Here is a 15,837-nt window from a genome sequence, read left to right as displayed (position 1 = left end):
TCATGTAGGTGGCTTACTTCTAAGAAGTCTGCAGACAGTACTTCCTTCAGGACTCCTGCGAACCCTCTCAGCTCTGCCAGCAAAACATCTGGTACCACCTGAGTTCATAATCCTTCAAGGGCACCAAGGGAACAGTTAGTTACCTAACCCTTCACGAAGTCATGATCCAAAGTCTTTTCAAGCATGTTTTAAATTTCTTCTTGAATCTTCCCTGAATTAGGATCAGCTAAGCATCCACACATTTCTGAGATCTCTGTCTTCCTCTTGGGTATATCATGGCAGTTGTAGGCAGCAGAACAGGGCGGCAGGAACCCTGACTTCTTTCATGACATTGTATTGCAGAACTAATGCTATGCCATGCAGAAAAAACAAGCCCTATCTGTTGAGAAAAGACTCATAAGTAATGGGATTTCAAGTTTACTTCTGTCCTTAACGCTAAGGCAGTACAAAATAAGACCTGCCATAAGGAAATCCTTTAACTTGGGAACATGGGCACCTTCTATCATTTTATTTCAAATTATTTTAAGCATTCAATGAAGAAAAAACTCTAAAATTCAAAACTCCTTTCATTGGTTTTTCCATTGGGACCTTAAGCAAATCATTTAACCTCTTGGGACATCCCTTACCTCAATTGTGAAACAATGGGGCTGGGTTAGGCCTGGGATGTTTTCGTCCTATGAAGACTTCTTCCTTCATTGGATGTTTGAGAACCCACTACAGGCCAGGCATTGCCCTAGGCACTGAATCACAGCAAGTGAAAGGCAAGATCCCTGTCCTCCTGCCTAAATTTCAGAGATCAAAATTAAAGAACTAAACAACTTGACTTGACAGATGGTCCAATAAATAAAGGTTTCTGAGTGCCCATTGGGGATGGGGTAGAGATGACTTCCAGGTAAGCAAATGACTGCTAAGTTTCCAGGGGAAGCAGCCTGCCTCTCTAACTCCCCTCACCAGAATTTGAGCTCCATGGGGACAGACTTGTCATTACAACATTGGTAACCATACCTGGTACGGGCACATGGGTGCAAAATAAAATTTTATCTTTTAACTTTAAGCAGGTTACCATCACCAGTAAACCTGAACTGTTTGTGTATATATAATTATTACATTATGTTAAAATGTAGAAGTGTGGTGCAATAGTAAACAAACCTCTTATCTTCAAGTCATTCCTCAACCTAATGAGCTTAGTAAGGTATTTTTCTCAAGCTCTGAGAAAAGGATATTTTCTATTGGAAGGTACATAAAATACTATGTATTGTAATGGAATGATTTCATGTCTGTTAGTGGTCACAGTAAAGTTTTAAACCACCTGGGATTAAAACCAGTAGGACACTAACCAGTGGACTCTGTCAGCTGAGGGCCCTCTCTAATAGAAGCCATTCCAATCGCAGCTACCATCCTCACCCCTGGAGTCAGAAGTGCATGCACCCAATTTCCAGCAGCCCCAGGGCCCTGGGCTCAAAAAATTACACCTCCAAGGCAAGCATTTTCCCAGACTGCCACACAGCTGCCACACACAGAAAGAAACTCATTTAAGCTGTGCCCTTCAGCCCTATTTAGGGACATCGTTAATGATTTCAAATTACAACTGTTGCTTATCTCAAAACAATGATGAATAGCTGAGCTACATTCCTGATGCTTTTCTTCTAAGTCATTTATCTGCTCTCCTCTCAGGGGCAAAAAAGATGTTGAGACAAGTGTGAACCTGCCAGAGCCAATTATAGATGCGGCCCTCCTCCTCTCCTTCCCTCTCCTCCGCGCCAGCACCCCTCCCAGTCTGGCTTTCCCGAATAGAGGCAGTAGCCTCGGGTAAGGAACTGTAAGTAGTTCCTTTATCAAAACAAGGAGGGATTCACCGGAGAGGGAATGAGTCAGGCAACCCAGGCAAGAACTCCTCCCTCATCCTGGCATTCAATTCACCCTTTCCCCGAGGTCAACAATAGCTCGGGTTTCGGAAAAGAAGAAAGTCTAGAGGAGGACTGTCAACTCATCCATATACGGGAGCCTCGGTTTAAACACGAGATAGAACCCCTCGGCCGGGGCAGATGTGTGGGTGGATGACGGTGTGCCACGCGCAGACAGGGACAGCCTACCCATGGGCGAAACACGAGTGGCAACGAAGGGAGACCGACCACGATTGACAAAGCCACAACTATTACGATGTGCAGTATGCCCCACAGGCTCTAGGACCGGTGCCAAAATCTCCCCGGGTTTATTTTCAGGGAAGTGACTAACAACCTCATCTCCATAACTAATTCCAACAAAATGAGTCGCCGGTTCCTCTAGCCCACTTTCCGCTGCCCTCTGGTTACCCCTCCCTCCTCTCCGCCCATCTAGTAAACCCAGACAGCGCTCAGACAGAGCGACCGAACCCCAAGGGAGCAGAAGGTAGATTTCTCGGCCCAGCCCCCACCCTCAGGGAAGGATGAATGGGGCCGCAGGCGGGCCGGCTGGAGCGCGGAGAAAGGGGCGTGCGGGCTGCGCGCCGGGTGTGTAAGAGCGTGCGGCTTGGGCACGCACCCTTGCCAACTTACGGAGGTGGAGTTGGTCCTCGCCTGGCCCTGGTTTCGCACCTCCTGCTCCCGGAACTGCAGCCCGGCCAGATGCTTCTCCAATGCCTCCCAGTCCATAGGAGGTGCAGGAGGCTCTTCTGGGACGCAAGTCCCGCCGTCCGGAGGTTGGAGACAGAGCCCCCCAGCCGCCGGGCCCCGACCACCGTACCGACTCACCGCCGGCTGGGGCTTCTGGGTTGCCCGGCGGGGGACCCGGGTACCGCTCAGCCGGCCAGGCAGCACCACATTGCCATTGTGCCTGAGGTCCTGGGGGTCGTGTGGGTGGAGGTTGCCGTTGGGCATCGGGGGCGGTATGGTCGTGGTGGTGCTCCTGCCCCGGCCGCTGCCGCCGGTCCTGGCACTCACGTCCCCAGGCCCTGGAGCCGCACACCGGTCATCCCGGCACCCTCGCTCGTCCTCCTCTTCCTCCTCCTCCGGCGCCCATTCATCAATCACCTTCTTCTGGTAGCCCGGAAAAGGCTCCTCATAGTCCTCCAGGGCAGACACCAAGTCCAGGCTGCCCCCCGGCGACGATGAGGATTTGCACTCGGAGCAGGGGGTCACTTTCGTGGAGTTGGACTGTGAACTGGCGCGGCTGCTGCTGCTACTGCCGGCGTCACTGCCTAGATCCATCCCATCCTCTCGGTAGTCCTGGGGGAGGAGGCAGAGAGTGAGCTGCGGCCGAGCCCGCCGCGCCCGCCCCGTTCCCTGTTCCCCGCTCCCCGCCACCCGCTACCGCCACCGCCACCGCCACCGCCACCGCCCCACCACCGCCGCCGCCGCCGCCGCCGGCCCCCGGTGCGCCCCCAGGAGGCCCGGGTGCGAGAGCAGCGCCAGCCGAAGCTTCCCACGGGCGCCCTTCGCCCTTCTCCCTTCGCCTACTGCACTGCCTCCGAGTTACTAACCCTCACATTTAGCAAAGGTGCGCCCAGACCCCAGGACACACTTTTCCTACGAGGAACCTCGGGGCGCACGCGGACTTTGTTGTAACCATTTTGCGCCAGGCGCACCCCTGCACGCAGCCCCGAGGATTCTCCCAGAACCAGACACTTTCTCACGGAATTCTAATTCCCGGGGGGCGGGCCAAGGACGGAGTGGGCGGCTACTAATCAAGCACCTCGCTCCGGGCGCCGAGCCCACCCCCACCTGGCCGCGCCCCGCCCCTCCCGCCAGCTCCGGGAGCCGGGGCTGCGCGATCCCAGCTCTACTTTCAGAGGAACCGCAGGCGGCGGAGCACTCACTTTGGCCTCCGTGCTTCTCCCTCCAGCTGCCCAAATACCCGGGATGGCGGGGCCGGGTGCTCCCCCCGCCTCCCCCAAAGGTGGGCCGGGCCGGGGCGCGGCGACTGTCGCCGCAGGCTCCGCCGCCGCCCGGGGGAGGAAGGACGCGCCCTCCCGGCGGCTGAGCCGGCCCGCCACCGAGCATGCCCAGAGGCTGCGGGCGCGGCGCAGTCCGCTCTCCCGGCTTTCTCGGCCGCAGGCTGGAGCGGGCAGCTAGTTGAGAAGAGACCGGAGAGGCCCGGGAAAGGCCGAAGGGAAGAGGACACAGGGCGTTAGGGGCGCAGAAGGTGCCAGGAGTAAGGGGCGAGCTGGGAGAAGGGTGCATTTTCACCCTCAGACACTCGGGCTTGTGGGGCGCCCCTCAAGGCCTTTCCGCAGGACTAGTCACCGGCGGAAGCCTCCTCGCCACATCCCGAAGCGTGGGCCTGGCGCCTCCGAATCCGCTCGGAAGTCTCCGAGTGGCCCTGGGGAGGATCCCCTTCCCCCGCAAATTCAGGCTCTTGTGTGAGCTCCAGTGACGTGAGCCCTGCGGTGTGACACCCGCATTTCCCTTCCTCCTTCCTCCTAGCCACTCCCCCCTGCCACCACCCGCCCGGCTCCAGTCGCTGGCTGCTATAGCCCCTCCAAGTTCAGGCTGTAGGTGGAACCTGTTGCTTTAGCTCTCGTTTTCTTTCCTCTCCTGACTGCCAGCTGAGGATGATCTCAGCGAGGTGTGTGGCTGAGGCGCGGAGGGGTAAGTGAAAAGTGGCACTGGGGTGGGGCAAGGTCCTCAAGGTAGGTTTGGGGGCCTCCGCTGCAAGTTTGCTTCCTCGAATTTTTCACGAAACACCTGGCTCCCTGAGTTTGGCAGCTTTTCTCTGTAGGACAGAGGTTTGATTAAGTGAAAGATACCAGCAGTTGGAAAATTGCAGGTGAATCACGGAGTACCTTTAAGGATTAAGAATGTCTTGTGTACATGCTCCAATCACATAAAAACTGGGAAACTAGGAACTACCCTCCTTTCAGCAATAATGAAGAAGAGCACTTAGTTTTACGAGGAATTAGGGAACCCCAATGTTCCTGAACTTCCGGATTCTGGCCTGCTACTAGTTACTCCGGTGAAATCCAGCCTGGACCAGGCTCCTACCATGGCTTGGCACAGTCCAGATGGAAGAACTGGGGGGATGATTGGGATTCTTTAGTAGGGAGAGGCTGCCACCCTGACTAATCTAGGGTCTTGTGGGGAGTTGGAAGCAGAAACCCTTTCTCTTAGTTATTCCTCGGAAGCCTTCGTTTTTTTTAGGTAGGCCTGAGGCAGAGAGTTTAAGCTAACCTTTTAATTTGTCTGGAAGCAGCAATCTTATGAGTAGCGGGAAAAGGGCCTTCTGATCTGGCAACTCTTCTGTAAAAGGGACCCATTATGAATTAAGATATATTTGACACTAACATCAGTAAACAGCATGCCTTGTGCTCCAAATATGGTTTGATTTTGAGATTGCTGTGAACCCCTGGCTGCCACCCTGGAGTGTAAAGGGAGCTCTGTGAAGTATTTGGTGATGGGGAGATAGGTGCTGAGAACTAGATATCTGTTTTTTCAAGCTACCACGTGACCTGGCAAGGCTTAGGTCAGTAAAAGCACACTGCTCTGTGGCATGTTACTGGTAGACAAATAAATATTGATCAACTGAAATGACGAGGGAGACTTCCACTGTCAGCTCAATTTTAAAATATTAGGTCCTCCTCAGCCACTCACCTACACTTCCCCTTGGGCACCAGCTTATCCCCCTGCTGTCCAGCTGGTCTGTGTTCAGGAAATACAAAATATGGCCTAAGAAAAACATTTGGCAAGGTAAGTTCACTGCCAAAAATGCAAGGCATTTCAAAGCCAAATATAAACATCTTTGAGTTATCTGTACTTTTACATTATTTTCTGTGCAGATATTCTGGATCACATGGGAAAGTACCCAGGTTCTCCTTCCTCTTCTCCTCATGTAAGGTGCTTGGCTAGCCCAGTTTCCATTCTGTTTCCAGCCTTCTGTCTCCTGCCAAGAGCACGCCTACTTTGGAACAGGAAGCCCTACCAACTCCTAGGCCTACAGGCAACAGTCTGCAGATATGTCCAGCAGGATGGAAAGATGATTTGCAAAGTGATGGAAAGGCTTTGTCTTCCTATTTATGACAATGTTTCCATAAGTTAGAGTTTAGTTAACAAACTTCCATTTGTCTCTTGAACTCTTTGTAAAGTAGACATCAGAGGTGTGAAACAAGTCAGGATCATCCCAAACCCCTCCTGTTCACAGCACTTTCCCTTCTCAGTCACCAAGCATACACTCACTTCTGCTGAAATACAGAGCCCTTCCTGAAATCCACTACATCACCACTGAGTGGTCTCCCAACTGTCCCCACAGAGCTCCTCATAGCCCTTAAAGGAACTGCTTCCTACCACCAACAACTTCTTTGGAAAAGTTTTACTCATCCTTTAAATCTCAGCTTTGATGTCATGTCCTCCTCGAAGGCTTGGCTGATTCTCTGTCCCTACCTCATGCCTCAGGAGGATGACCTATCCATGTGCCCAAAACGCTGCAGTTATCACAAAATACAGTAAGGCTATTTAATCATTTATCTTCTCTACTAAACTCATAATAAGAAGTACATTTTATAATAAGACCCAGGCCACGCATATGTACAAAAATATATGGAACTGAAAAAAGTTTTATAAAACTTTTTTTTTTGGTGGAACCAAGGATTGAACTCAGGCCCTTGCACTTGCCAGGGAAGCGCTTATTCTAGTGAGCCATCTCCCCAGCCCTAAAACTCTTAATTTATAAAATTTAACTCTTAATTTATTCAAAATGAGGTCATCTTACTATTGACTGTAACAACCCTTACGTTTCAGTGTAAAAACAACAATAAAACTAAATTTCCTGAAGGGTAGGGCTATGAATGCAATAAGAAGTTAATAAATATTTGTTGGTGGAATTATTAATAACACTAACAACCCTCAAAAACCTGATGAAGAAACTGATTTTGTCCACATTTGGAAGTGAGTTGGCCTTGGACAAGAAGATTAAATGCACCCCTAGGTGGGCTTTTGAAAGGTGACTGGATTATGCAGGCTTCCAGTTGACTTGTTAGGAAGGGGTTCAGCTCAGAAGAGGCGGGTTACTAGAGGAATGGCCTACTAGGTTTATGGGCCTGCTCAGCTCTTCCCTATCTGCCTACCTTCCCCTGAGCAGCCTTTATCTGCCACACCCCTCCACCATGCTTTCCAGCCTGCAGACTATGGGCTAAAACAGGTGAGCCAAAGTAAGCCCTCCTCCTTTCAGTTGTGAATATTAGGTATTTTGTCTCAGCAAGTAGGAAAGTGACTAAGATACATGTCATCGTCAAAAGCATTGGTAGGTAGGTAGGTGCAGAGTTAGGATTTGAACCTGGATTGAAATCAGAATTCTTATTCTTACTCATTCAGCTAAAAGTTTGGTATCCCTTGATTCACTTGCCTGTGGAGGAGTTTACCAAGCAAAAATGTTAGAAAAGTTCTTGCAGTTATCTCAAAGTAGGTCTTAGTCCCTTGCCCACCAGAAACTCCTTGGGCAGGATTTATGTCTATGCAGAGAGGAAGGCAGCTGGTAGGAAGAGCTGCACTCTGCTCACATATGTTTGACCTCCTAAGCTGCCACCAAGTTCAGCAATATTTAACGAAGTAGGAGGTTTCTTTGTGTAAAAGAAGAGTATAAACACTTCAGAAAATGAAATTTTACATTGTTAGGACTGTATGTGTTAAATTCTCACTCAGATAAATCCTTTAAGGAGGCTATCATGAGGTTAGGGCATTCATTTTTTACCATGGATAGGAGACTAGATTCATATCCAAAGGTTAGGAACAAGAAGATGTGTTCCTCGGGGATCAGTGCTATTTATAGGATTTTAATCTGGACAGGAAACACTTGAGAAAGGATGTGATTGAAATGCATGAGTCATACGGAGTATGAATAGGTAGGGAAAGATTTATTTGCAAGATTCCCAAACTGATTTTGAAATTATTAGCCCTGACACTGAACCTTCTTTACATTGGGACATTTAGAGTAACACAGAAATGGCTAGCAAAGGGTTGTATTTCATTTTTATTACATAAATTACATGCAAGTCACATGCTGTACACAGATGCTTTGCCATTTTATCACCTGCATGTAACTATGTGGGAATATTTAACAGCACTGTGGGGTGAAGTGTCCTGGATATAGGACATCTGGGCCTTGTTTCCAGCCCTGTCTCTAACCAACTTTATGACCAGCTTTTTCATGAAAGGGATGGACTGCATGGTCATGGTGTTTGGCAAAGAGTAAAAATTAATTAAATGCCTGTATAAGAGAATGAACAAAAAGATTTCGTCCAGCCTAAAGAACCTATGGATTTTACCCTAAAAGCTATGAGAAATATAGTATGAACATGTCCATACTGTGTCGTTTAGGCAGGTAGGCCATTCTTGGGTATGTGGTAATTCGCCTGTATTTCTCAGAGATAATAGATTGTTCTTAACTTACTAGTCTCTGTGTGGAGATATTTTGGAGATGGACCCTAAATATACTGAAAGTGATTTTCTTTTATTGACAAACCTATACTGAAAAAATTCTTTTTAAAACATATATTCATCTTCAAGGTTTTTATTCCCTAGAAAACCATGAGATTGTATTTATTTCTTATGTTTTCCTAAATAAAAATTAAATGACAGAACCTAGGTAACAAAGCAGTTAAAAGACAGCCCCAATGTCCTGTTTTCCAAATCTGCAACAGAACACCTGGCTTGATCCTACTGAGCCTACAGAAATTAGGTGAATGAAGGCTTGCGATGACGATTACTGAGAACAATCTGCAGACACAGATAAATGAAGCAGCCCTCTCAGCACAGGGATAGTCTTTTTACCAGAGAAAAGTCACATAAAGAGTCAGGTCCTCAGCATATGGCCACACAGACTGTGCCCTGTACAGTGCCAGGACTTCAAACTGCACAGTAGGTTCTTGCCAAAAGGGACCATTTGGCATCATTCACATAGATGGCAATGTGAATGGTCCCCTTTGGAATTGTGCAGTGCACAGTAAGCACAACAGCATACAGAGGCTCTACTAGGACTCCATTGTAGGAAATTAACTCTTTTCAGAAAAAATTGGGAGAGGGAGCCTGCTGCTCTTTTTCTAATAAAGTTATACTTCACACTGGATGGCAATGACAATTTAACTGTCTAAATTCTTCTTTTTCCAGAAGTTTAGTTTTCTTTTCTTTTTTTTTTTTTTTGAGGGAACCAGGGATTGAACTTAGGCCTTTGTATGCTACTGAGCTATCTCCCCGACCTTTCCAGAAGTTTCCTGACATCATTTTCTAGATTCTTAAAATTGATTGTATTTCTTGAAAATGCAGTTCTATAAACAAACTTGAATTTTTTTTTTTTGAGTTTTATTGATGGGCATAGATTACATAAAAGGGCATTTAGGAAAAGCTGGGAAGTTTGTAGGTACACTTGCTGCAGTTTGGGGAAGTGTCGTAAGACATAGGCCCTGAGTCCCTTACACACAACCTGGAAGCAGGAGGAGCTGCACCAGCAATTGCCTTTCACTGTGTGTTACATTTGTCAGAGGAGAACGCCTTCACAAGATGCTGTAGGAAGTAAAAACTGTTCTGGTAGCTTCCTGACATAACTTTGGAAGCATTATAAAATATAGAGATAGCAGCTGACATTGTCAGTACAATGCAAGCAGAAGGAGTGCAAGCAGCATGGTGGGACAGGAGCAGATTCGCCCAGTAGACTCGGCTGTGTCTAGGCCGTATCAGAAGCCTCCAAGGCTCAGGCAAATGAGTGAAGTGGGCACTGGAATGACAAGGTGCACCAGGGCTGAGACACTGAGGCACTGAGTAGCATAGCACAAAGACATCCAAATAAAATTCAAGGCAAAAAAGCAAGTTTCATCCTTAATTCATCACTGGATTACCACCTCCTCTGCTTTAGATCCCCAGCATTCTAAGTCTGCATGGAAACAGGAGTTAGGATGTTATACATCGTGGTTTGTGGATTGACCTGGTTTATACTAGTCCTGCTGTAGATGACAGTGTTCTCTTCTTACTTTCAAAAGTGTCCCAGTTGATCTGATGGGTTATGTGGTCATCCACAGGAAGAGGACTCAGCAATGACTATGCGTAAACTTCAGGCAGCAGGGTCATTTGTCCAAATCTGTCCAAATCCTCAGAAGAATTTAAATAGGTTTGGTGGCACTGTTTTGTAAATTAAGACAAAATTAAAGTTCTAAATTATCCCAACAAAGACGGGTCAATGAAAGACGGGTTAATGTGTGAAAAATAAATTCAGCTTTAGAAGTAACCAAAGAAACACAATTTCAGTAGAAATGAGGTAACTCTTTTTCTGTCAAAATATTTAAAGATTATTTAAAACCATACTAATGCTAGGTATAATCAGAAGAACACTCTCATTTAGTTTTGGTGTGTTTATCAACTGAGGTACACAAACTTTCTGAAGTGCTACCTGATAATTAAAATCTAATTTTACCTGATTTAAAAATCTCTACACTTTTGCCCTATTTCTTGTTTTTAAGCATTTATTAAGCACCTGTTATCTGTGTTGAGTGATGTTGTGGTAGAGGAAAACACTCTTCACCTAGAATGAAAATTTATTTAGTGCAGAAACAAACATTTTAGGGAAAAAATACAACTCAATTAGAAAAAAAAATGTACTAAGTGCCCCTGAACTGGACTTCTGTGCAGTTGTTGGAGCAGCAGGTAGTGTGTGGGTTGACCAGCTGAAGAGGGATTGAAGGGTGCCACAGGGAGAAGAAATAGCTTGAAGAAAGATTTGCGGCTGGAAGAAACTGAGCACATTTAAGTAACTGAAAGGAAACCAGATTAGAGCAAGAAGGGAGGATGGGATGACAACAACTTGCCATTAAGATTCTCAGCCCCTCTCCTTTTACAGTCCTGCTGGGACTCCCCAACTTACTTTGGTTGGTACCTAGTGCTACTTTTTTTACAAACTACACTTTGTAGAACTGATTAGATTACCTTGTTTATTCAATGTGAGTTTGTGCCTTTTTGTCTCAATCTTCCAATACAGGTATATTGGGGGAAAAAGCAGTCTAATAAAATCCTAGACAGAGAAAAAAAAAAAAAAAAAAAAGATTCTCAGCCCCACAGCCACTCATGGGTTGAGAGAGCAGATGGAATTTTTAGAAATGTTCTCTGTGGTGTAGAAGAGGACAAGCTAGAAGGACAAAGCAGGGAAGGGGTGGGGAGAATACACTAGAGAGCACACACAGCAGTCCCAGAAAGAGGCTGGGATGGAGAAAAATGGAAATCAGAAAGGTCCTTAGGACGCAGCACCAATAGGTCCTGGTGTCTGAACAGAAGGGGATGGTGTGGGAGATGGAGAATGCCTGCTCCAGGCTGCATTATAAGGAACTCAGTGGCAATGTGTCACTTTACTGAAAGAGGCAGTAAGGAGAAAGCCTTTGTAGAGGAGAAGTAAATATGTTGAATTGGTTTTGGACATTCTTTGATATGGAATAAAACATACAGGTGGAAATAACAAGCAGATAATTGAATATGTGGGTCTGGAGGTTAGAAGAGAGATGTGGGGCCGGAGATCTGCATAGGAGAACCTGTAGGTGGTATTTCAATGCTTGGGTACAGGGAACATGGTTTGGAGACAAACAGAATGAGAAGGCCCAGTTTCAAGCCCTGTGGAATTCACTCAGTTAAGGGTCAGGGGAAGAAGCACAAGTTTGTAAGGAAGACCAAGGGCAGAAAGGAGAAAGGGCAACAGGCACTCCAGATTTACAGATAAAGTTACCCACTGAAATGTCTGCAGTAGTGAAACAGCTTCAACCTAAAATGTCAAAAAATAAGAAGATATATTTAAATAAATTGTGACATTCATTTTGTGAAATGAATGCAGTCAAATAAGATGTTTTTGACAGTTGTTAAGTGAGAAAAGAGGGTATAATATTATACTTGCAATGTGATCCATGTTAATAAAAAAAAATTAAATCGTTGGTTATATGCCTAGAGAAAAAATTTAGCTGAATGGTAATGGTGGTTAACAGGTGATTTTTTTTGCAGGTGATTTTTTTTTTTTTACTTCCTTGTCTATTTGTATAATAATTATGAAATAAGTGGTAATATTTTTATGAAACAGAAAAACAAATTATGCATATTTATTTTACCTAAAATGAATCACTGAAATTTGTTGGAAAATTCCATTTACAAACATTTGTTCACAGGATGGTAAGATAAGTCAGCTGACTAAGCACCTGCTTAGGCAAGTGCAGGGACCAAAGTTCCATCCCTGGCATCACAGGCCCCCCCTGCCCTGCCCCCAGTGCTCTGAGCCGACAAGGAGACCTGGTGTGGTGGTGCATGCATGTAATCCCAGCACTGGGGAGGCTGAAAACAGGAGGATCACTATGAATCAGATCTGTGCAGTGAGGGGCTGGGGAGGTAGCTCAGTGGCATAAGTGCCTGCCTGGTAAGCACAAGGTCCTGAGTTCGATCCCTGGTACCACAAAAACAAACAAACAGATATGTGCAGTGAGACCCTGTAGGCCCTGTAGACCCTGTACTAAATACATTTTTAAAAAAAGTTTGAAAGAGAGATTGTAAACATTTGGGAAGGGGTAGATAGTAAATATTTTTACTCCGTAGATCCCACAGTCTTCTGTTACATGTTATCATTATTATTTAAGGCAGACATAAAAACTATAGCTTTTAAGCCATTCAAAAAATAGGACACAAACTGGATTTGGTCTACTGACCATAGTTTAAGAAACTGAACTGTAGGGTGTTTGCCCAAGAATAAGGAATAACTCCTTTTTTCACAGAAGTGCATATTAAATTGGGCTAGATATATCTTCGATTATTAGGATAATAGAACTAGTTTCGCCAGGGAGATAGCTCAGTGGAATAAGCACTTGCCTGGCAAGCACAAGGACCTCAGTTAAATCCCTGGTTCCGCAAAAAAAAAAAACAAAACAAAACAAAAAAAAACTACATTCTATTTTCCACAGGAAGCAGACTAAGAAGAAAAGATAAAGTGATACTTTAAACAGTTTATGTGTTTTCAATGGAAAATAAATCCTATGCAAATGTGTTAAAGAGTTGATATTTTTAACCTAGAAAAGGAAAAGCTAAAGACTTTTTGTAAAATAAGGCATTTTTCATTTTTTCTATACTCTTAAAGGTTTTAATATTATGAAGGGAGTTTTATGGTTATATATTACAGTCTGCCCTGCTCATGCTGCAAACTTGGGGTCCACCCTTGCTCCCTCGCTCACCGATCTCATCACCAAATGCAGCTGGCGCCACTGGAGCTCCAAGCAGATCCTTGATCTTCTGTGCTGTAACCACTGTCAGCTGCTGTGTTTGGATACAAAAGATTCAAAGCTGTCCTTCACGGTGAAATTTATTTCCCTGCCTTCATCAAGGCCAAGGACAGACTTCCTGATCACCCATGTCTTCCTAGATTTCTTCCCTTTCTATCTTGCTTCTTTCACTTCCTTTACAAGTTTCTCTCCCAGTGAGTCAGCTGGACCCAAATCCCTGTCTCAGGCTCTGAGTCTGATAGGAGATACTCAGTCCGAATGATTCTGTCTGCTGAACACATTTTCACTCCTGCATCTGTGTGGAGAAAGGAATGTTGGACTAAGATCTCTTACAATTTTATTCTATTGTACTTCTGTTAACTTCAAATTTTAATATACAATCATGTGAATAATTTTATGAATACTGGGAAATAGTTTTTGTAGTTATTCCACTGTGATCTGATAAAAAAGAACATCATAAGGATAAACAAAGAGCTTAGAAGAGATTTAGCTTTCAACAGACATTACTATTTAGAATTATTGCTAGTATTATCAGTACTAGTGAGTGGAAACAGCTGCATATCCAATATTATCAATTTTGCTAATTGTTTCTGATTACATTTTAAAATTACAATGATAACTAATAGCCTATAAATAACCTTCTGTTATAAGACCTTTCCATTTTATTACACCATAATAGGTTCATTGATGCCTAATATGATGTGAATATTTGCTGACGCTAAAGAATACCTTTATTAGGATATGCATGTGTGTTCAATCCATCTTCTCAATTACACCTACATTAAAACCTTCAAAATTAGGTTTGCAAATACAGGCTGCATGCAAGCAACAGAGTCTATATGGCTTGTGACCTCCTGCTCTGTTGCATTCTGGTTAATGATTCACAATGACCTTCAAAAATAAGCACCGTGTAAATCAAGGGGTCTGTATGACTCTCAGGGAAACGCTGTAGTTGTCCAGCAGTTGAAGGCCTGCCTGAGAGCTGAGTGGAGCTGGGAGCACCAGGAACACAAACACTCCGCAGTGGCCGGCATCATTCCACAGGAAGCTTACCACTTCCCCCAGCGCTGTCTAAAAGGATTCGCTCTTCGCTTTTCTTTTTTTTTACGTGCTCCTGGGCACACTGTGCTCCTGCTCTGACCTCTCTTCACTTTTTAAAAATTCTAGATGCAGGAAATTAGCTACTTCTTGTACTTTCCTAATGAAATTCATTTTGCTTCAAGTTATGCAATCTTTTTGACTGTCAAATCTATTATTAAAATAAAGTCGACAATTGTTTGGTTGATAGTAAGAAAAACTGACTGCTTAGTGTTTTGTTTGCCATTGTTTGTAAATAGGTTACCCAGCTACAGAGACTAAAAGGTCTTTTCACCTACCTGGTGGGAGAATAGTTTCAACACAAAACAGAAGTCTCTGAGTATGCTGTTCTTTAAACAGAGGCAAATCTAGATGATTCCAGTACCTGTAAGGAGCCTATTTGCTAGGAATTTCTTTCACTTTCATAAGATGACTTTGGTGAGTCATAGGCACATTCCTCAGCGAAGGCTTTGGCATAATTGCCCAAACCTCTCTGCCACTCTCAATGGCACTTGCCCAAGTACCAATCAAATGGAATGCTGGAGGGTGGAGGGGTTGGCTGCAGCTGGCATGTGGGGCTGAGGCAGCCAGGCCATGCCTCAATCACTTGGGTACCACCTGCACAAAAATTTCTACTCCTATTTATGATATTTTTATTTAAATCAAGACACTTTTAAGTTAAATTTATTCAAAAAGGAAACTTGATCACTATTATCAATAGAATACAAGATGCAAGTATAAACACAAATACTGGTATATTTCATCCTTTTTTAAAATTTTAGTTCTTTCAAGTTTATTCAATTGTTAGACCTCATAGAAATTAGTATATTTAATTTGTACTAATAGTGTTTAGATAAGATATCATGTCTGCATTTTGTACTATGAATCACTGCTACAAAGACAACAATATGCAATGTATTAATTATTGTAACTGTCCTGCTGACCTGTTTTTAAACTGTCTCATTGTTACTTCTTTCTCAGTAAAATTAATTAAATAAAAAACTTTATTATAAAGCTCCTCTCCAACTTTTGAAGGTAAGAGGATCTATTATGATTTTTTAATAAAATCAAACAGCATGCCTCAGAATGCCAGTCTTCTACTTCGAATGTGTTTATATTCATGTTGCTTCCATTTATTGCAGACATGGTAAGGCAGTAGTTGTCACTGGTGGTTATTTTACTTCTAGCAGACTACCACAGCACTATGTAAGTATGGTATTTCATCAACTTTAAAGTACGCTTTTAAAAATCTCTGAAATTGGGGTGTGTTGATGGCATCTTCCAGTTGAAAACACTTCTGGCTTTATTTTGGGGGTGGGTACAGTGCTAGGAATTGAACCCCAGGCTGCAGGGGTGCAAGGCAGGTGTCTACCACTGAGGCACTGTCAGCTGTTTTTATTTATTTTTATTTTTTCACATTTTTTATTGGTACATTTTAGATAGACATAGTGATAACATTCATCACAGGGAATTTGAACACAAGCTCTTTTTAAACTTTAATCTGGATACAAAGTCTTGCTAAGTTGCCCAGGATGGACTCAATTTTTTTTTTTTTTTTTTTTTTTTTT

General features: G+C 44.4%; 1 protein-coding gene across 4 annotated transcripts in view; it reads right to left on the bottom strand.

Moving 5' to 3' along the window:
- LOC101575222 (IQCJ-SCHIP1 readthrough transcript protein) overlaps positions 1-15,837 on the bottom strand; it is an 890,224-nt gene that overhangs the window by 123,517 nt on the left and 750,870 nt on the right. The window contains exons 1-2 of one of the 4 annotated variants that reach the window (XM_023699695.1): positions 3,794-3,864; positions 2,535-3,203 (exon numbers count right to left, since the gene is read on the bottom strand). The exons of 1 other annotated variant lie outside the window; for it this stretch is intronic. In XM_023699695.1, coding sequence (XP_023555463.1) covers positions 2,535-3,185 — 651 coding nt within the window. In that variant the 5' untranslated portion in view covers positions 3,186-3,203; positions 3,794-3,864. Of the gene's footprint in view, positions 1-2,534; positions 3,204-3,457; positions 3,541-3,562; positions 3,584-3,793; positions 3,865-15,837 lie in introns of those variants that run through there. 2 more of the 4 variants (XM_023699694.1, XM_023699696.1) reach the window with 2 other exon arrangements.

Source organism: Octodon degus, unplaced genomic scaffold, assembly GCF_000260255.1.
Source record: "Octodon degus isolate 3935 unplaced genomic scaffold, OctDeg1.0 scaffold00115, whole genome shotgun sequence".
Lineage (NCBI taxonomy): Eukaryota > Metazoa > Chordata > Mammalia > Rodentia > Octodontidae > Octodon > Octodon degus.
The sequence above is the reverse complement of the archived record's forward strand: the minus strand, read 5'-3'. Positions and strand labels throughout refer to the sequence as shown.